The sequence below is a fragment of the Sarcophilus harrisii genome, chromosome 4, assembly GCF_902635505.1.
Source record: "Sarcophilus harrisii chromosome 4, mSarHar1.11, whole genome shotgun sequence".
Taxonomy (NCBI): domain Eukaryota; kingdom Metazoa; phylum Chordata; class Mammalia; order Dasyuromorphia; family Dasyuridae; genus Sarcophilus; species Sarcophilus harrisii.
The window spans coordinates 175,575,300-175,599,077 of NC_045429.1; the positions used below are offsets into that span (position 1 = coordinate 175,575,300).

At 34.3% G+C, this 23,778-nt stretch overlaps 1 protein-coding gene across 1 annotated transcript in view; it reads right to left on the reverse strand.

Moving 5' to 3' along the window:
* Positions 1 to 23,778, reverse strand: part of CLVS2 (clavesin 2) — a 103,678-nt gene that overhangs the window by 58,222 nt on the left and 21,678 nt on the right. The window contains exon 2 of the mRNA XM_003769411.2: positions 12,063 to 12,237. Coding sequence (XP_003769459.1) covers positions 12,063 to 12,237 — 175 coding nt within the window. The remainder of the gene's footprint in view (positions 1 to 12,062; positions 12,238 to 23,778) is intronic.

The following is a 23,778-nucleotide window of genomic DNA, read 5'->3' on the forward strand; positions in this document are numbered from 1 at the left end:
TTACTAAAGTTCCTACATCTACTGTCTTCCCACTGAAGTGTTTTTATGTTATCTGCTCTTCAACAGCACATCTGTTGGTAGCTTTTAGGAAAGACATGAATAAGTCTATTTCAGAGGAGATAAACTCAAGTAGATCTCTCTCCCCATCTAACAAACAAAGCAATTTAGGGGTTTTCACCCATTTTATTGTAAGCTATTTAAGTGGCATGGGAAAGGAAGCATACTTAGCTCAGCCAGCTCTGCATGTGATGAACAAAATGTCACTTAAAAAAAACCACTGCCTTTGTCACTGCTTCTGAAATAAGGTTCTGTCTATGCATACACAATGTGGAAACAAATGCACCTGCCTCCAGGCTGTCTGAGTGAGTGCAGTTCATGATCCTGGATGCTCATTTTCAAAAAAGAGATACTCATTGTTCATGCAAACTGCCATCAAGTCACCATAATGCTACTTGTGTACTCACACAGTATCTTTTATGCTCTGCATTACCACTGCTTATCCAAAACAGAAAAAGCCAAAAATCACTGGCAGGCAAACAGACATCCAAAAGAGGATTGTGGCAAGACCCAGACTTCCTTCACTTTCCTATAAATCTCTTCTCTGTGCTGTGTCCAACTGAGCCTTGTCTCACTGCCCAATGCCCACCCTAATTCTTCTATGTCTTATAATCCAATCCAGTGCACAAACTAGATGTCTAGGCCTGCCCATGTCTTCTACCTGCTCAAAAACCCCAGTGGTTTTCTATTGCCATTTGGATCAAATAAAAATTCTATGTTTGGCTCTAGAAGCCATTTACAACCTGGTCCCAACCTACCTTTCTGACTTTGTCCCACATTTCCCTACTGTACACATCAGCCAATTGACTTTATTGTTGTTTCTCACATATAATGTTCTATTTCCAATTTCCCTGCTTTTGCACTGTCTACCAATGCTTGAAAGGCTAACTTCCAACCCTAAGAATCCCTTGTTTTCCTTAAAATTCAGCACAAGGGACAACTAAGTAGCACAGTGGATAGAGAACTGGTCTTGAAATTAGTAGGACCTGAATTCAAATCTGGATAGACACCTAACTAGCTGTGTGACGCGGGCAAGTCACTTAACCATAATTGCCTCCCCCCTCAAAAAAAATAATAATAAAACTCAACTCAAGCACCACCTTTCATATGAAGTCTTTTCTGATTGTTCTAGCTGCTAGTCCCCTCCTCCTCCCCAACATTAACTTGCATTGATTCTGTATATTCTAATATATATACATTTCTTCCTCCATCCTAAATAGAATCTAAACTCCTATTTTGTATCCCCAGTACCAGACATACTTAGAGCTGAGATTTACATATTTTCATATTTTATCCCATTTGAAGATCACAGTATCCCTATGAAATATTTAATATTATTATCTCCAGTTCACAAATGAGAAATCTGAGACTGAGAGAAGTCAATGATTCATCCAAAGTCACACAGGTCCATTAGATTGTTTTTTGGGAGGTGACTTGCTTAAGATCACATAGGTAAAAGTTGAATTTGAATTCAGGTCTTCCTGTCTCTAAGGCTAGAGCCACCTAACCACCCCTAGATTCTTTCACTTTTCTGTGTACGTACTCAGAGCCTAACCCAGTGCCTAGCACACAATAAACACTTAATAAATGTTTATTGATGACAGATGTAGGTGGTAAATATCTAAAGTTAGATCTCATAACTAGTTCTTCTTGATTAAAAATCCTTCACTTTGTCCACTGTTCCACTGTTCCTTAACCACATACAGCACTCCCCTTATACTATTATTATCAGGAAAGTACTTTGGAAACTTGAAAGCACTACAGTGATTTCAGTTATCATTATTCAAACATGACAAAAACTATAAGTAAGAAAAGGAGACTAAGTTCAGGCAGGTATTGCAGAGGATGGAGCTTCTTACCACTGATTCTGGAAAACTGTATTCCAAGTCGTGGTTGTGCTTTTAAGTCCTTGGCACACAATCTCCCTTGATGTCATTGAAGATCAGTTTAACTGAGCCAGCCAAGTGGGAAGTGATATCCTGCACAGGGTGTTGCATTCCACATGACCACATCCAACAGCTTGGTGGGTAGCTCATGGTTCTGGACACTTACATAAAGGGGAAAATCTGCTCTTAAGCAAAATCTCCCTCCTGATCTCTACAACACATTGTTCATTCATTTGAGGTGCTGACTGGTGCTGTTTTAGACACTTGGAGATGGAAGCATGACAGAGAGTCTGTATTTATATAGCCTGTTAAACAACCATTCAACTCATTACATTCCCAGAGCTAGTTTTGTTCCAGTCAAATCTTCTGCCAGTAGCAATCATGCCATTTCCATATTGGTTACTTTGGGGCAGATGGAGTTTGGGGAATCAAGCGAAATGGTGCAAGTCGAAACAGAGAAGAAGTAAGGAAAATCATCAGAGAACAATGAACAAATATATCTGATTATAGAAGACTAAGGATGGTTATTAAAAAAAAAAGGTCATAAATTAAAGAATCCATAGAGTTTTTGATTAGGTATTAGGGCCTATTAAAGAATTCTGAGAAAAAAATGTGACATCTTTTAAAGAAAATAATACTAATAGGAATCAAAAATTTAGAAGTCTTCTCACTAGGCTTTGATTTTTAATCTTGTTTTCACTATAAATAAAACCCGTCATAACTATTCTAGACATGAGCAAAAATTTCGGATTTCACAAACATGTCTGCTTTTCCCCATCATAAACCATCAGTTACATTAGTAACTGTAATTAGTAATTAGTAAAAATGACATGCTAACCTTTTAGGGCCCCAAAACATGCTGATACTCTTCAGTGAGAACTCCTCATGCAGCTTCAATGTACTATCAATTTTTGATTGGGAAAACCAAAAAAAAATGTCTTTCTGGCAAAATGGGGTAATTGCTCCAGATGCAGATATCATTCTGCTGAAACAAACCAGAAGCTGTGCAGTGAATCATACAACTATGCTCTTCTCTCCTTTTACACAGTCCCCATCCAAGTTCAATCTTTAATCATTTCTCAGAACGACTGTACTAATTTCCTCCCTGTTTCTAGTTCATCCTCCTCACAGTTAACAAAATAATCTTCCTAAAGCACAGGGTTAATCCAGGTCTCAAATTATGTTATTTTCTGATTATATATATATATACATATCTATATAAATATACATATATATGCAGGTATGTGTAGATAGTCCATAGCAATTCATTAAATTTGCAACTTTAGATCATGTAGAGATTGTAATTATAGAGATTGAGATTTCATTGGATCAGTGAAAGAATGCTCATAAATTAAATCACAGATCTTTTGAAGGCTGTTAGACTGATGTCACTCAAAGAACAACCCTAATGACATTAGTAAACATGATGAATTTGGCTTTCTGGAGAATGTTTCATAGCAAATCAGTGACTGTGAACATTAGAATTATCATTATTCAAATACCTGAAGGAAACAAATGTGATTCAGAACACCAAAAGCAGAACATAGGAGGCCCTCATTTAATTCACTCTAATAAACATTTATTAATCATCTACTATGTATAAGACAGTATTCTAGATTCTAAGAGAATAAAGAAAAATAATCATAGTCATCTTCAAGAAGCTTACATACTACTGAAGGGAAATAATTTGTATAGGAATAATTATAGTATGAAGTAAATTGAGAACAAAGAGAGAACAAAGAAATAGAGAAGACTATACTAGCAATGAATATCAAAGAAAGACAAGGATTCTTAGGCACAAAGATGATAAAAGTTCATTCTAGGTGAGACATCTTTCACAATGATATTTTTTATCTTAAACATAAACATTAACAAAAAGGCAAAAGAAATAATATTGTTATGTATATATTCAAGCCTATATACATATATATGTATTTTCAAACCTACATATATACCATATGCATGTACATATACATACAAATGGTTATACATGTGTTGGTATTACATGTAAATGTACATAAATATGTATGTATGTGGATTTAATATATTTATATCAATATTATCATTTCTTGTTATGTAAATGGATATGTTTAAGATAAAATGTCATTGTGAGAGTTGCCATACCCAGAATGCATTCTATAATCTTTGATTTGTTTGTGTGTGTGAGAGAGAGAGAGACAGACAGACAGACAGAGACAGAGACAGAGACATAGAGACAGAGAGACAGAGAGACAGAAAGATAGACAGAGACAGAGAGAAAGACAGAGACGGGGACAGAGACAGAGAGAAAGAGAGAGAGAGAGAGAGAAACAGAGAGAGAGTTGATATTTCCTGGATATATGAGCATGTATACATATATAAGCAGATATATATATATATATGCACACATATTTATGCAATGCATATATGTATGCAACAATATATATATGTAATACATTTATATAAATTATATACATTTTATATAAATATACACACACACACACAAATGTACGTGTTGTCATTTATTTCAGTCATATCTGACTCTTCTTGGAATTTTCTTAGCAAAGACACTAGAGTGGTTTGCCATTTACTTTTTCAATTCATTTTTCAGATGAAGAGCTAAGGAAGTAGGGACAAGTGATGTGCCCAGGGTTGCACAGCTAGTGAGTATCTAAGGCCAGATTGGAATTCACAGAAGAGGAACTATGCTCAAAAAGTTATCAAACTGTGCATACCCTTTGATCCAGCAGTGTTACTACTGGGATTATATCCCAAAGAGATTATAAAGAAGGGAAAGGGACCTGTATGTGCACGAATGTTTGTGGCAGCCCTTTTGTAGTGGCTAAAACTGAAACTGAATGGATGTCCATCAGTTGGAATTGCTGAATAAACTGTGGTATATGAATATTATGGAATATTACTGTTCTGTAAGAAATGACCAACAGGATGATTTCAGAAAGGCCTGAGAGACTTTAACGAACTGATGCTGAGTGAAATGAGCAGGACCAGGAGATCATTATATACTTCAACAACAATACTATATGATGACCAGTTCTGATGGACCAGGCCATCCTCAGCAACGAGATCAACCAAATCATTTCCAATGGAGCAGTAATGAACTGAACTAGCTATGCCCAGAAAAGAACTCTGGGAGATGACTAAAACCATTACATTGAATTCTAATCCCTATATTTATGCACACCTGCATTTTTGATTTCTTTCACAAGCTAATTGTACAATATTTCAGAGTCTGATTCTTTTTGTACAGCAAAATAACGTTTTGGTCATGTATACTTATTGTGTATCTGATTTATATTTTAATATATTTAACATCTACTGGTCATCCTGCCATCTAGGGAGGGGTGGGGGTAAGAGGTGAAAAATTGGAACAAGGTTTGGCAATTGTTAATGCTGTAAAGTTACCCATGCATATATCCTGTAAATAAAAGGCTATTAAAAAAAAAAAAGGAATTCACAGAGGAGACTTCCTGACTTTAGGTCTGGTACTCTATCCACTGTGCTACCTAGCTTCTGCATACATACATATATTTATATGTATATAGATATATTTATATGGTTTTTTTCCCAAATGCAATACTGTTTTCATTAATATAGGCTACTTCTCAGAGGAAATTGCAACTCTAAGAAACTGAGAGATTTTACCAAAATTATACCATGAGGAAACTGAGAAAAGGGAAGCATTGATTTCATTTTGCCAAGAACGTAAATTCCTAGGTCTCCTAGTGCATAGAGTACTAGATGTGGAATCAGTAAGAACTGAGTTCACAATCCAGCTTTAGACTCTTACAAGCTGTGTAACCTCAGGCAAGTCATCTGACCTCTGTTCCCTTCCCTCATCTATAAAATGAGAATATTATCCATTTCCTAGAATTGACAAGAGGATAATAAAGTGATAGAATTTTTTTAAATGCTTTGAAAAATTTTGTCACGTAAATTCTAGCTATTATGGTAGCAATTATTAATATAAGATGATGTGAAAAAACAGATAGCCCTTAAAGAAATTCCAGAAACTTCCAGATACTAGGAAGTTAGATGTTATCAAGACTAACCACAGGCAAAACTGTGAAGAAGGCAAAGTTTGCCTTGAAATTCCCAGTTTCTCTTCATATTCACCCATCACAAGCTCAGATGCTAGTTCCTTATTTCTGTCCCATATATACTTAGAATATCCTAATCAAAAGCCCCATACAGTATGGCACTGAGCTTTTAAAATGATTTTGTGTTTATATGTATATAGTTCTGTCTATGATATGTACCAAAAAAATACCACAGATAATAAATTAAATATCTTTCTGCATTTGTTGAAATATCTTATAGGCAAGAAATGACCAGCAGGATGATTTCAGAAAGACTTGGAGAAACTTAAATGAATTGATGCTAAGTGAAGTGAGTAGAACCAGAAATCATTGTGCATGGAAACTACAAGATAATGTGATGATCAATTCTGATGGACATGGCTCTTTTCAACAATGAGGTCATTCGGGCCCATTTGAATAGAGTTGAAATAGGGAGAACCATCTGCATCCAGAGAGAGAACTATGGGGACTGAATGTGAATTGCAACATAATATTTTTCACCTTTTTGTTGTTGTTTGCTTGCTTTATTTTCCTTCTCATTTTTTTTTCTTTTTGATCCAATTTTTCTTGTGCAGCATAGTAAATGTGGAAATATGTACAGAAAATTGCACCTATTTAACATATATTACTTGCTATCTAGAGGAGGAAGGCAATGGGGAGAGAAAGAAAAATCTGGAACACAAGATTTTGTCAATGTTGAAAACTATTTTTGCATATACTTTGAAAATAAAAAGCTATTATTTAAAAAAAATAAACTATGAAAAAAATATCTTACAGGCCTAGTGAAGCATATCAGTGAGCTTAATTCTAAGCAGTTAACTCAGATTCATTTCTTTGTAATTGCACTTCTGAATCCCTAAAGCCATGAATTAAATTCCCCAATCTTACTTGTGGGATTCCCTGTGGCAATGTATAAAGTGATGAGAGGAGGGATTACGATGGGGAAGATACTAAATCTCTATCTTGTTAAAGTAAAGTATAATTCATAATGATATTTCTCTAATTTTGTCATACTTTTACAAAAGTAATGTATAGTCTGCATAATACCATATTTAGTAAATGAACAACCCAATACCATGAGTATTGGAGTGATGGCCCCTCCTCTCCATCCTACTGGTAGTCCTTCTTAACTACTATTTCAACTTTTTAATATACTTCCCTTAATAATTTAGCCTTTTTTTTTTTCAAAATAAAAATGCCATCCAATAGTTATAACATTTTTTATTGATGATAAATTATGATTCTGGAACTAACTTTGAGATATGTTAATTTACTACCAAAAGACATTTTAGTAAATCTCTAAAGACATAAAATACTTTAGAGATATTAATTCATTTGATTCTCATAACAACCAAAAACTATGCAAGTTATTATACCTATTTTTAAAAAGAGAAAATTAAGGCACAAAAAAGATTGACTGGACCTGGGTTATATAGCAAATAAAATTAGAAGCAGGAGTAGAAGAATCTAGGATATCCTGAACCCATGTCCAAGACTCTATCTACTAATTCCTTTCAAAATGCCTAACCTAATTATGGATGGAAAGCAAAATAAATTCACACACTTTTCTTTTGTGATTTCACTATGGTTTTGTACCTTTAAAATGATGCTGTATGTCTATGTGTACAGTTCCATCTGTGGCATGAATATAGAAAATATAGCATATTTCAGATAAAAATCAAATGTCCAAGAAGTGACCGGTTCTGAAAAAGTAGTTGAAACAAGGGAAACTCAGCAAAATATAAATTGTGTATGTGTGTTTGATATTGAAACACTTTCATGACCTATGATGTCCATTTCTTTTAATTTTCAGAATACCCAGTGATTCCATTAGAATGACAGCTCTTTCTGCAATTGTTAGAATATCCTGTGGGCACAGTATGGTATATTGTTGAACTTAATTGGCTTCCAAGAAGTTGACCCTGGTTCATTTCCTTGTCAATGCACATTGAGGTGGAGGGGAGGTTGAGGGAAAAGGAAAAGAAAAGGATAAAAATCTCTAGTGATACTATGGAGAGTAAGCTAAGACAAGGGGAATATAAAGAAGAAAAAGAATGGGACCCAGATGGCCTGCGAGGGGCCTCGATATTGACCTGAGAGTGTCAAGGGGGAAAAAGAGACAGAGAGAGCTAAATGGATGATACATGGCTCTTTGGCTCAGTAGGCATCTGGGGGAAAAGGTCAAAGGACTTCTATTGGTCACTGACAAAACAGCTATAATCTGCAGGATTTATAACCTTACATACAGACCAGCAAGAGTACACATTAAGAATTTAGAAAAACTCATGATCATTAAGATAGAGTCAATTGGGAGTTAAAAGCTAAGCTTGATCATATGTGTTATTTGTTTGTATCCAATCCCAATGTAAAATGATAACATCATTAGTGTGGCTGCATTTGCTTAGAAAGGCATCTATATCACTAGGGGCTCACTGCTTTATCAAGGGAGATGACCAAATGGAGAGGCAGAGCAATAAAATATTCAATTTGTGCATGGGTTTATAGATTTAGACCTGAAAGGAACCTCAGAGATGATTTCTAACCTCACAATGAAGAATTTAAGGGAAAGAGAAATACAGGGATTTCTCCTAAATTAAGTCATTAGTAAGAAAGAGAATTTGAATCTAGTTCTCTGATTCCTGAAATTATGTTCTTCCTGTACTATGCATTTTGCCTCCCAAGTTCTAATAGATATCTGTGTGATTCCAAATAGCATCAGCATCTAAAAAACAGAAATAAAGTTTCTATCCACCAGAACAGAAAGGAGTTTTACTGTTACCAAACGGCTAAGAACTTCTGGTCTGCTGGGGAAAGGTGTGTTTTTTCCATGAATGAGTAAGCTTTCCCACATAATTCTTAGACATGGGCTTAGTGATGTGGGTATGTAAGGGCAAGGATAGGACAAGATCACTACTCATGTCTGTATGTAATCCTTGAATCTGTAGGAGTTGATGGGAAATATATTTTCCAGGTTATATAAAAATAAGTGTGGCCAAAATCTCTAAGGACCTCTTATGCACTAGTACATAAAAAGCCCTTAGAGATTATCTGCTTTGGCCACATTTATTTTTGAGGAATGCAAACGAAAGAGAAGGGGTAGCCCTGGGAGAAAAAGAACTTAAAGGACAAGTAATTTGTTTAGCACTTTCTCTTTTACCATGAGGTATCTGACTTAACTTTTGTCCTTAGTTTTATGGGACTATCTGCCTATTAGTAAATAGGTCATTTGGATAACACCTCAGTTGCCTACTAAGAGAATGAGTTTAGCTGCATTTAAGCAAACAAACAAACTCTAAACTATGGCTGTGTATATACCTATCCCTGGATATTCTTTCATTCAGACAATCATTCCCTGCAGAGCTATTGAAGTCAGATAGTGATGTCATTCCCCAAAGTACAAGCTTGAGAGCCTATGTAAGTCTCTGAAAGGGGGAGGAGGGTCAAATCACTTCTCTGACAGCACAAGCATGACTATTCTTGTTAGTACCACACTCAGGCTTCCAATGAGCTAGTGACATGGCTGTGGCCTTGCCCAACTGGCCATCTTCCAATCATATCACAGTTGTTGTTTGGCTGTCTTGTGATAATTTCCTTTCACCTGTGAAACGCCATATGGCGGTATCTCTGTGAGAGATCATACAAGCAGCCAGAACCTACTAACAAGATCTCTCCTTGAAAGGAGTTTCAATTTTGAATGGAAAAAAAATTAAGGAAAAAAATCAAGTTTTCTTATCTGCAGCTAAGGGCACATTGTTGGTACCTTTTCTGATGTAAAGGGTAGGGAATCAAGCTGAGTTGTAACAATAATAATAGGATATTTATCATCTGTGTAATTCCATAATGAATCACATATAACTCCATAAGATGAAGACAATTTGTTTTGAAGGGAATTTTCACCTTGCTAGCAGTAAGGCAGATTTAAGGGTAAGTCTCTAATAACGTAAGCATTTCCAAGTATTACCTTCTTTCAGTTTTCACACCATCATCTGTCTCCTCAGAATTTAAAAAGGTGCTAAGACAAATTATAAGCCTGTCTCACTGGAAACCAATAAGGAGGCTTGAGTCTGGAAAAATCCCCTCAGGAGTAAAAAGAATCAATTTATTTGACCAACTCCAGGGCATCAAACCCTGTGATTTTTATTCAGGAGTGAATTTTATTCAAAGAAGATATTCCACAGTCAAAGCTGACATCCTTGGAGGTCTCTAAACATCCATTTAATATCCTATAGACATAGTCTTTGGTTGCTGTGGAGCACTGATCTGAATTCTTCTTGGTTTATATTATATGAGGGGGGGGAAACTTAACATATTTTGGTGGTATCAGTGTTTCAGATAGATTTGCTAGTTTAAAAAAAACAGCTACTGCAGTGACAAAGATTAGAAAACTAAACAATGTTCAAATGTATAAATTTAAATTGTAAAATAAAGAGAATAAATGCTGAATATCATTGTTAAAATCACTTTCATGATGAAAACTTTACAGTTATATTAAATATTTATAATGCACTACACCTATTTACAATTTTATAAATATTCAAAAGAGCTCATCATCTCAACTAGAAAACAATTTCACGCCCGCCAATAAGGAACAACTTTTTTTTTAAAGTAAGCAGACATTATACAAATGAAAAAAAAACTCATATTAACAGATATTTGTTGAGTGTTGTACAATAAAATTTTTTTAGTATTTTTATAAGTCCCCAATCAGGCAAAAGTAATCTTACTACTCGATAAGCAGCCATTCCTACACAAACATTGAGGCCGGCTTTCTCCACAAAATTAAAATTTTTTTTGTCAAAACTGATTGGCAATTATAAATATAAAATAATCAGTTACCTGACTTTATAGTCATTTATTTAGGAAATGCCTTAACAGCAGAAAGTACCTTACAAACATCAAGTCAGGCAGAAGAATAAGTCAAGTTTCCATGCACCATTGTCTAATCAATGAGAGCCAGGGTGATTTGGGTTTACGGCATAGTTCTTAAGAAAGAAATCTAGTAAGCAACCCCAAGATATCTTGGGAGATTTCAGCAATCCAAAAAGAAATTTTATATTCCTTTGATCAGAGCATCTGCAGGTAAGAGTAAGAGAAGGAAGGAAGGAAGGAAGGAAGGAAGGAAGGAAGGAAGAAAAAAAGGAAGGAAGAAAAGAAGGAAGGAAGGAAGGAAGGAAGGAAGGAAGGAAGGAAGGAAGGAAGGAAGGAAGGAAGGAAGGAAGGAAGGGAAGAAGGAAGGGAGGGAGGAAGGAAAGAAGGGAGAAAGGGAGAAAGAGAGAATGAAAAGAAAAAAGAGAAAGGAAGAAGCTATGGTGCCCAATTTATTTGACCTTCATTCTTGAAGAAGACCATGACATCAGGAAGGTGATACCATGATGTACGAGTAATGTTCACTTAGCCATAATCTCTGAATGGGCATTGTGTCACTCAAAGTGAGATTTATTAAAGATCTTAGCTTCAAAAGACCAAGGTCTCCCACTGTATCAATAGCCTAATAGTCCTAACCTTTATCTTGCCACTGAAAACAAATCACTCTGGCAGAAAAAAAAGTGGGGCTGGTGACTTTGCACAACCCAGATTCATTCAAATCCAACTCACTTGCCTTCCATCACCACCCTGATGGTATGGTGCTCTTCAAGAATGAAGGACTAATAACATTAAATGGCCCAGTTAATGTAAATTGGTGAGCTCTGTGTTGATTCTACTTAAGTATAACCAAATATAACATATAATAAAAGGGAAAAAACTGCCCAAATTTCAAGGTTCTTTGCCACAGGGACTCCAAATGTTATTTGTGCCCCCATACTTCCTTCCCATGGAGGTAAGTGCATTTAAATGATAAATTGAGCTCCATATTTTCAGTCTGTGTAAGTCTATAAAAAACTTCCATGGGGAATTATATTATTGAGTTACACAGACTGAGAATCTAGCTATAGGATTAGATGAGAGAGAACATTCTACTTCCTCCTTAGATTTGATTACAGACGTTAAGCATTGAATCACTGAGATGGGGGTATTGGGGAGTTTATATTTCAGAAATTGTTACCTGGAGGCCCTCTATTGCTAATCTCAGCATGCTTGGTGTGAGTTTAGAGGCCTGTTTGAAGGTGAAGTTACTCCAGTCTATGATCAAAACAAATCCATTCACTTGTAGTTCTGGATCTTCAATCATGGCTTCCAAAGAAAGAAGTATGGCCCGCAAAATATCCACTAAGGTATACCTATAGGCAACAGAAAAAGTACTAATTAAATCAGAGCACTCTTATAATAGAAGTCTCAGAAAGTCAATAGTATACTTGGAAATGTTTCTTTAAAATGCCTCAACAAATTTATAAGATTTTGCTTTTTAAAAAGACACTAAAATATGTCTAGTGGATAGATTCTCAAGAGAAATACTACATTTCCACATTTCATATGACAAAAAAAAATCCATGGCCATAAAAACATAATTTGTTACACTGGTGAACTATTCTTTGCAAAAAAATAATAAATTATCTTCAAATTATTAGGTTTACACATCATATATTTAATTATAAAATGGCTCTACACATATCCTACAAATCATTCCATCTTTCTCTACTTTGTTTTTGTTCACCATTTTTCAGTCATGTTTTCAGTTGGGGTTTTCTTGGAAAGATATTGTACTGGTTTACCACTTCACTCTCCAACTCCAACAGATGAGGAACTAAGGCAAATACGGTTAAGTGATTTACCCAGAGTCACACACAGCTAGCAAATATCGTAGGCCAGATTTGAACTCAGATAAATCTCCTGACTTCAGGCCCAGTATCTAAACTACACCACCTGGCTACCCGGCCTTCTTTGTAGTTCTCAATTTTACTGCCAAAACCTGCTTGAGAATGATACTTCTAAAAGAATCCTATCACACTTACAAAAGATGTTTCCTGATTCCATGTTCTAGAATCTCCTCAAGCAGAGCAAGAGGAATGCCTCTCTATAAATGATAAGAATATCACACAGAAATATCTATATTTAAAGCTAATATTTACTAAGGTTAAATTAATGGCCTAAATTGAGTTTTTCTATTCTCTTCAAAAATGAAAAATGAAGAAAACAAAGAGGACTAATAAATTTGAACTCTTAATGCAAAATTAGATTTCACTTGTTATAATTATATTTTAATTTGTGGAGACCATGTTTAGTTCTAATATTTGACATGCAGAACTTTAAAAAGAAAACACCTTATATAATTTCTTGAGTTATTGATAGTCTATTTCTCCCTTCAAACCAAGAATTACAATATCACAAACAATGCACTCTTGTAAGCATATGATCCATAAGAATTCACAAAATGCATTCTATGTGTTCCTTAACTATAACAGATACTAATGGGCACAAATAAAAGGTAAGCCAACTGTTCATTCCCCTCCTTTCTCCCTTCTTTCGCTTAAAGAAATTCACACCTGAACAGTCATAGCAGTCACCCTTTCAGCTCATATTGCTACCGCAATGGCTCTGAAAATGAGTTCAATTTTGTTGTTGCTATTTGTATTTTAAATTCCCCTCTGGGGAGTCATCAGTAACCATCTAGCACCAAAATTAGTGAAACATCATAGTAATATTGAAGGGGTTTCTTTCTATTAATCTCCTATCTAATAAAACCTAGTAAGATTCTACAGATTTTACAGCCAGAAGATAGCATTAAACATCATGGGATATGTACTTGTAGAGGGAATAAAAACTGGTTTCTCCTCTCAAGGAGTAAGTGTAAAACTACCCTCGAAATTTTTAAATATTATTAGAATAATGCATCTAACCTTAAACATAAGCAAAGAGACACTATAATTATGTTACATAACATGAAATTGTGAGATATATGAATCAATAATATGAACAGGTAAGAAAGCTTTAAAAAACAGTAAAAAAAATTTTAAAAGGAGAAAAAAACAGCAAAATATCACAAAATAATATTTTATCCAGAGACAAGTAGGTGGCATAGCAAATACTATATTGAACTATGAGTCAGGAAGACTGAATTCTAATGCCATCTCACATACTTATTAGTTGTGTCACCTATTAGTTTTTATTCACATTAATTTAAGAGCAGAAAGGTTAAAACCTCTTATTCTTGGTTTTCTCATCTATAAAAATGGGATAATAATAGCACTTATCTCACAGGATTGTTATGAGTAGCAAAATAAGATAATGTATGAGATACATACATAAACATACACACATACACACACACTGCAAATCTTAAAGTGCTATGTAAATGTTAACAATTTTATTATTATTATTATTATTGTCCCTTTGCTAAATTACTGACCTGAAGAAATTAAAACAAAACTAAAAATTAATAAGCAAAACTAAAACTTCTTTAAAAAATCAGGATAAAATTAGTAGCCTTTAAGTTGATAGATCAAAAAGTAAAATTTAAGAAATTAACTTCATTTAAAAAGAATATGGTAGGCTTTAGAGTTGTCATTTATCAGACAGATGCTGTAAATATGTATTTAGATGGTTTCTATTAGATACTTTGTGCTTCTACAGCTTCTTAAACTGATACCTGCCTTATCATCCTAGATTCTCCAAGACTGCTGAATGAACTCAAACTCTGTCAAGTTCTACTACAGTAGAAGAGCTTTAAGTACAAGCTTATCAAAAGCTTGGATCTAATTTCTGAAGACCAGCCTTGAGCTAAACGGAGAGGTTCATCACTAGCAAACTGGTGAATCCATTGGCTATCACAGATCACGTAATAATGACAAATGCAAAATGGCTCCTAATACCCAGAAGTCCCCTTCCCCATCAGTTGTAATGATGACAGAGTAGAAGAAATAGGGACAGAGAGAGCTGGGAATCTCATCCTTTCTACAAATATTAACTTAGTTGTGATGTAGGGATAGCAAGGCAGAGAAGTGGATAGAGCACCAGGACTGGAAGTCAGGAAAAACTGAGTTCAAATCCAATCTCAGATACGTACTAGGTGTGTGATCCAGGGAAGTCACTTAACCCTGTTTGTCTCAGTTTTCTCATCTACAAAATGAGCTAGAAAAGGAAATGCAAATCACTCTAGTATCCCTGCCAAGTAAACCTCAAATAAGATCATTGGGTTGAACACTATTGAAAAACAACTGAGAAAAAAACTGAAAAACAACACACACATGCACCCCCCCAAAAAAAAAATGTACAAATACTCTGTGAAATATACATCCAGTGAATGATAAACAAACTCATTCATCAAATGAATTTACTTATGTAAATTGTTTGCAATCCTTTTGCTGCTGTTACCAATGGAAAAACTGAATTGTATGAACTAGACATTCTCAGAATAAATAAGCAGAAAAAAAGAAAGGAATATGTTGATAAAAGTTGACTGTCAGGTTCTCCTTGAAAAATTAAATTAAAGAGTTCATAGAGTTGAGTGTATAATATTCTACTCTAAACTAAAAGAAATGTCATTTTATGGACCATTTGTTCATCTAAAATTCCAGGGCTCATGATAAGTATTTGCAAGAAGTCTGTTATCAAAAGAAACATCATTTTATATTTTTAAAAATCCACTGTTAAATACACAAATAGATAAATCTACAAAAAACTCAGTGTTGCTCAATTGTATCTGACTCTTCATGACCCATCTGAAGTTTTCTTGGGAAAGATATTGGAGTGGTTTGCCATTTCCTGCTCCAGCTCATATTACAGATGAAGAAACTGAGGCAAATAGAGTTAAGTGACTTGCCCAGGATCAGACAGCTACTAAATATCTGAGGCCACATGTGAACTCAAGTCTTGCCGATCCAGGCCCAGCACTTTGTCCACTTGGTTAATCCAGAACAACAAGTAAAACCTCCCAAATTAAATACACCTCTTTTCTGCTTAGAGGCAGCAATGGCATATTGGACAGAGTTGGGCTTAGATCCAGGAGGCCTTACCTCATACAGGGGTCCTCAAACTATGGCCCAAAGGCCAGATGTGGCAGCTGAGGATGATTATCCCCCTCACCCAAGGCTATGAAGTTTCTTTATTTAAAGGCCCACAAAACAAAGTTTTTGTTTTTACTATAGTCCGGCCCTCCAACAGTTTGAGGGACAGTGAACTGGCCCCCCTATTTAAAAAGTTTGATGACCCTTGCATGGAATATACTAGTCATGTGGCTTTTGACAAAGTCCCTTAACCTCTGAGCATTTTAAGCAACTCTTAGCTAGGTTTGTAGGAAGGGTTTTCCTTATCCAGTAATTCCATATCTCAAAGAAGTCATAGGTCCAGTTACTAACACTCTCATGCTTAATAACTTTTGACATCATAGTTTTAAAATTGAAAGGAACTTTGGAGATCACCGAGTCCAATTCCTTCATTTTACAAATGAGGAAACTAAGTCACAGAAAGATAAAGGGTCTTGCCTAGGTTCTCACAGATAGTAAGTATCTTAAGACAGAACTAAACCTGAGTCCTTCTGATTCCAAGCTCAGCCACTCCATCCACACATTCTCTTCAATACAAAAGTTGAAGCAAGTCAAATGGCTTAAGAATAAAGAATGTGAGAAGCCCAAGAACACTCATGCTTCAAGTCCATGAATATTTTTTTAGAAAAAAGGATATGAAAGATACTAGACATGATAAATAACATCGTAAAGAATTAAATTAATTCTTTTTAACAGATGGGAAATGGTTCATTACTGACATAAAAATCACTCCAGAATCAGCAATCTATAAAGAGTCAGGCTATGCTTTTGTTAGCGCAAAGGTCATCTTCACCTGGACATAACAGTATTCATTTTCTTTTTCTAAAAATTCTTTCCCCCTTCCAAGATTTATTACTGATCTTGAAGATCCTACTATCCTTCTAGGTACAATAACCTTTATTCCCCCAACCCCCTGCCCTGGACACACATATTCTCATCTAATGGTAGGCATCTGGGGGACAAAGAGGGAAGGGAAGAAAGAAAAAAATTACAATAATAACTTTATCATATATTTAAAAGGAATAGCAAATTATACATAATAGATGTGCAGTTTCATGTGCAATCATCTTTTTTATTAAACTATTATAGAAATGCTTGTTTTATTCCATAAATTAAAAATAAAATAATTTTTTAAATTATAAAAAATACCTCACTCATACGTACAGATATATCTAGTCTGTTCTGAAATTCTGCATTGCTACTTTTACATCTCTCCTACTTTTCCCCTTCTCTTTATTCATAAGATCTACACCCTTATTCAGGCCCCCATTACCTTTTACCAATATTATTGCAATAACCTTATGAGATTACCTGCCTCATGTCTCTCTACTCTAATCAATCTTCTACTCCACTGACAAAATGATTTTCCTAAAATATAGGTCTGACACTACCCAAAATACCTTCTACTCAGGAAACTTCAATAGCTCCCTATTGTCTATAGAATCAAATATAAGCACTTCTGTTTGAAAGATAAAGTTCTGCCTGACCCATTCCTACATTTACAATCTGATTGTATTTTACCTTCCTCCATTCATTCTACAATCCACCATATTGACCTCTTTTTGCTGATTTTTGAACGTGACACTCCAGCTCCTATTTCTGAACATTTGCACGGGCTATCCCCCAAGTTGCTTTCTCCTCATCTCTGCCTCAATTTCTCTGGCTTTCTTCAAGGCTTAGCTCAAAAGCCACCTTTGCCAGAAAAACGTTTATGGTCTCCATAAAAAACTTTCTCTCTGAGATTGCCTTCCATCTGCTCTACCTCTTTAAATTTTATATCACCTCCACATTTTATTTTTCATGATTTTCATCCCTGATAGAATGTGAACTCCTTGAGGTCAAGAACTGTTTTATTTTTCCTTTCTTGGCATTGCTCTTGGCACTAAATAGATTCTGTTTGAACAACTGTCTAGAATAAAAAGGGAAAATGACAAATAAAAATTGTAATATGCAAATAAAATGACTACATTCTAATTTTTGCTGATGTAAAAATGAAGCACAGCTAGGAGACAGGACTGAGGACCATATAACAATAACTTCATTACAGAATATTGGGTGCATCCCTGTGGTTACCTTATTAGAAGACATGAACAAGAATAAAATAGGACCTGTCAAAATTACAAAGTGGATTTGTATTGCTGGAGGGAGTAGTTATATCAATGAAATTAGATCTCTATATAAGTATTTAATATATATGCCATAAAAATTGCCAACTTCAAATATATAAATATAATTTCAAAGGAAAAAGGGATATAGGATATTTTCTTTTGGGGGGGAGGGGTTAATAATAGCTTTTTATTTTCAAAATACAAAGATAATTTTCAAAATTCACCCTTGCAAACCTTGTGTTTCAAATTTTTCTCCCTACCTTCCCTGCCACTCCCTCCCCTAGACAGCAAATAATCCAATATGTTTTAAATATGTGCTATTTTTCTATACATATTTCCACATTCATCATGCTGCACAAGAAAAATCAGATCAAAAAGGAAAAAATGAGAGGGAAAAAAAGCAAGCAAACAAACAACAACAACAACAACAACAACAAAAAGGTGAAAATACTATGCTGTGATCCATATTCAGTCCCCATGGTCCTCTCTCTGGATTCAGTTGGCTCTCTCCATTACAAGTCTATTGAAATTGGTCTGAATCACCTCATTGTTGAAAGGAGCCACAGTCTTTAAAAAATTCATTTTACAGATGAGGACACTTTGACAAACAAGGCTAAGTGACTTGCCCAGGATCACACAACTAGTAAGTGTCTGAAGCCAGATTTGAACTCAACAAGATGCATTTTCCTTATTTAGGCCCTGCATTCTATCTACTGTAGCACCTAGTTGCTAATATGCATATGTCATTTGTATAACATATGCTACTGGACTTAGGACTCAGGAAGATTAGGTTCCAATGCTACCTCAGATAATGATGAGCTATGTGATTCTGGGCAAATCATTTAACCTCCTTGGGATTGTTTCCTTATCTGTACAGTGAAGGCATTTTCTCCCATAATTTCTAAGTTCTCTTCCAGTTCTATGACTCTATGGTCTATGACCTTTTGGTTCCCATCCCCATCACCCCCTTTCTCTCCCTTTTATTCTTTTCTACCAAACCAAACTACTTTCCCAAATTATATTGTCAATTTCATTGCTCCATTTTTGCTTTTTGCATCCTGTCCACGTCAGCCTTTTCCAGCAGAGCAAAACTGAAACGTAAGGAATTCTGTGACCAATTCTTTCTTCTCAAAGTAAAATGACACAAGATATTAAAAGGAAGAAGCTTGCAAATGATTTGGCCAGAGGCTTTTGTCCACTACTGCTGAGACATACAATTAGATGTTGTATGGATTATTTTATAAATTCTATTTAGTATCCTGTATTTAGTATACCTAAGTAAATGTCATTTTGATAGCTGCTAGGACTGGAAGGAGGGAGAGGGAAAGACAGGGGTAGAGGGAGGGAAGGAAGGAAGGAAGGAAGGAAGGAAGGAAGGAAGGAAGGAAGGAAAAGTATGAGGGAAGAAAGGAAAGGTATGAGGGAAGGAAGGAAAGAACGAAGGAACAAAGGAAGGAATGAAGGAAGGAAAGAAGGACAGACCCAGGATTCACAACAACTAAATGCCAAAGAAACAGAACCAGCCACCCTCACACATACTCCACTTATTCAACTTTGGTTCTATCAAATTAACTATGCTATACTCTAAAAAAGCAGAGTGGTGTCATGAACCATGTTATTTAGTCATTTTTCAGTAGTGTCCAACTCTTCCTAATCCCATTTGGGGTATTCTTGCCATTTCCTTCTCCAACTCATTTTACAGATGAGGACACTTAGGCAAACAAGGCTAAGTGACTTGCCCAGGATCACACAACTAATAAGTATCTGAAGCCAGATTTGAACTCAACAAGATGCATTTTCCTTATTTAGGCCCTGCATTCTATCTACTGTAGCACCTAGTTGCTAATATGCATGTGTATATACACACACATTTTTAATTTATATACATATATGTGTATCTGTATATATACATATATGTACATACATGCTATGTAAAGCATACACATAGACATTTCATTTGTAAATCATATATACATATAAAATTTCATACATGGGAAATTTATGTATATATGTATTAGCATTTATGGTATATATAATATATGTATATATCTATGTAATTTTCATATATATGATATGTGTATGCACACATATGTAGTGCTTAGTAAACCTTAAAGCATTATATGTATAAGCAATCATAATGAATTTTATAAAAAATGAAAAATGAGAATGATCTTATAAATGTAAGAACCCTTGTCCTCTGTTTTGCTGACTATACATCTCTTGGAACTAAATATTTTTAGTGGTATATAGTTTATACATCTGCTATTTATTTTCTGCATTCTCTTTTGATCCTTTGTAAGTAATAGTGTTAATTATCAATTACTAAAATAACAAATCCAAACAAGGCAACATGATTTGACACATTCAAAGTAGCAGAATGTGACAAGCAAAATACAGAATTGTAAAATTCTATAATCTTAGAATTGGGAGAAACTATTCAAATCATCTACTATGTAGTAGCAATTAGGAGACAGAGTAGAGAGAGTGCTGCACCTGAATCAGGAAGACAAAAGCACAAATCTACCCTCAGACACTAACTGTGAGCACATCCTTTAAATTTTCCCATTTTTTTCCTTATCTGTAAAGTGGAGCTAATAACAAAACCTACTTGACAAAGTTGTCATGAGGACCAAATGTAATGACTTGTAAAGTGTTCCACAAACCTTCAAGTCCTATATAAATGCTAGTTATTATGAATCGATCTATTTCTTTAGTATTCTATAAGCAAAGAAACTGAATCTCCAAGATTAAGTGATTTGTCCAAAATGACAGCTAATTAGGATCAGTTCTGAACCATAATCAAAGTTCCTGGATGCCTAAACCAGTTCTTTTTCTACTCTATCATTCTAATATATATACACATACAAATATATATATATATATATATATATATGTGTGTGTGTGTGTGTGTGTGTGTGTACATATATGCTTATGTATACTTTAACAAAATGTAACTGATCTATTCTAGACAAAAGTATAAACAAGACATGGCAGGTTTAAACAATTATTATTAGCCAAAATTCATCAGTTAAAAATATATTTAAATGAAGTATCTAGAATGTCAGAAATATTGAGTTATATGGTAAAGCAAATACTACAAAAAAGGTTTGCCCTTTTAATTCTTAAAATATTAGATTCAAATAATAGAAGAGCAATAAGGCTGATTTGGAATTTATGTTAGAGAAGTTAGTTAATTACTCAGAAAAGTTTAACTAAAAATAAGTGAATGTTTTTTACTTTATCTAGTTTTGGTGGGAGGAGGTTAAAAGAAAAATGAAGCAAAAGTAGTCCTTGGCTGAAGAAGGAAAAGGAGAAGGAGAAAGGGAATTGGGAAAGAAATCTGAAAGTTTTGGACACTGAAAAAGTTCAGATATTGATTCTGAAGAATGGAAATTTCAGAATCAACAATTTTAAGGAGCAAGAGATGGAAGGATCCAAGTAGAGGAAGAATCCTAAAGAAGATGGACATAAGGAAGAGAAACAGGAAAAAGCCAAAAAAAAAAAAAAAAAAAAAAAGAGGATTAGAGGAAGTAGAAATCTAAAAGAGAAAAAAAGAAGTTGTCAAGAAAGTATGTCAGTTATGTAACTAAAACAAAAGAGGGGAGAAAAGGGGGTGGACTATAAATAAGAGAAAGCAAGGGAGGGAAGGGAAGGAAAAAAGGAAGGAAGGGAGAGAGGGAGGGAGGGAAGAAGGAAGGAAGGAAGGAAGGAAGTCTATATAATTATAATGACCAATCAAGTCTGGCCTGTAAAAGATAAGAAAACATATTTTCCTCTCTTCTTTGTAGAAGTGAATGATTCTTGTTATGGAATAAAGCATATTATCAGAATCAGTTGGTGTGTGATTTGTTTTGTTGAATTGCTTTCATCTTTTTTTATTTTTTGCTATTCTTTGCTATAAGGGATTTTTATTCTTTGCTATAAGGGATAGGTCTCTGGGGATGGGGAAAAGGAGTGAATTGAGAAACAAAGGTAATATAGTTAACAAAGGACAGAAATTCAGAGACATAAAACAGGGGCACTAATTATGATTTCAGTCAAAGTTAAACCTAAAATAGATTTCATCAAAAGTGAAAAACAGGTAAACTACACAATATATCAGCCATATTAATAAATATTGTTTTAGACTATTAAAAATAACTTAACAGTATGGTATTAGAATATTGCTGTGGTGTAGGAATTGATATAATGGCTTTAGGAAAATATGGAAAGACTTGGACTCATGGAGGAAGATGTTATCCATGACCAAAGAAACAGGAAAAACAACTATAGTACAGTCTTAAATAGATGCATATGAATGTATGTATGTATATGATTATTGATATCTATGTATATATGTATGTATGTGTATGTGTGTATTATATATATATACATATATATGTGTATTATATAAATATATTTGTGTTTAACTAGCTATTTTGGGGGAAGGAGGAATAGAATAAAGTAAAACCATACATAGCCCTTGAAAACAAAGAAACAATGGATAGTATTTATTATATAGATTTTATCGAAATGGAAATTTATTGCTTTGTATTTTGGATCCTTTCATGTTCCACTGTGAACAAGCCAAATTTTTTTCTATTTTGTATTTAAACTATAAATCAATTATCTAAAAAAATTAGAAATGCATTTTTAAATGATAACTATCAAGAATTTAGCAAAGCATATACTGATTCAGAATTGAGAAAAAATAGACAAACTGGATGTATAATGATGAAAATAATGTTAATATAAAATAAATGAAGCTGAATCCTATCTAATTATTATAATTTAATTTGGTCCTGAAAAAAATGAGAAAAATGTTCTCCTTCCCTTCTTTGCAGAGGCAGAAAAGTAAGGATGTAGAAGATTTAATAAAATATCAGACTTATTTTATATTTTGGTAAGTTTTATGGAACCTTTTTTTCTTCTTTTCTTTTATTCTCTGATACAAGATATATATGGGAGGGAATTAATATATCTGAAAATGAAGGTGATTTATTGATCAGAAAAATGCAAATTAAAACAATTTTGAGGTACCACTCTAAACTCGATCAGATTAGTTAATATGACAGAAAATGAAAATGACAAATATTGTAGAGAATGTGGTAAAAGACACTAATGTACTGTTGGTGGAGTTGTGAACTGATCTAACCATTCTGGATTGCAATTTGGAACTGTGACCATTTCGTCATAGGGCACTAATATTGTGCATATCTTTTGACCCATCAACACCACTAGGTCTATAACCCAAAGAGATCATAAAGGTAAAGTGACTTATTTGTACAAATATATTTATAACAATTCTTTTTTGTGGTGGCAGAGAAATTAGAAATTGAGGAGATACTTATCAATCAGGGAATGGCTGAACAACTTGTGGTATATGATTATAATGGAATACTATGTGCTATAAAAATAACAAACAAGACTGTTTCAGAAAAAAACTGGAAAGATTTACATATCCTGGTACAGTGAAATGAATAAAACCAGGAGAACACTCTATCTAGTAACAGCAAATATTTTACGATGAAGAAACATGAATGATTTAGCAATTCTCAGCAATGAGATGATACAATTCCAAAGGAACCATGATGAAAAATGATTTTTTTAACTTCCAGAGATAGAACTGATAGAGTCTGAATGCAAATTGAAGAATATTATTTTTTCACTTTCTTTTTTTAATGTTTTCTTTGGGAAGGCAGGTTTTCTCTCACAACATGACTAATATGGAAATATGTTTTACATGATTGTG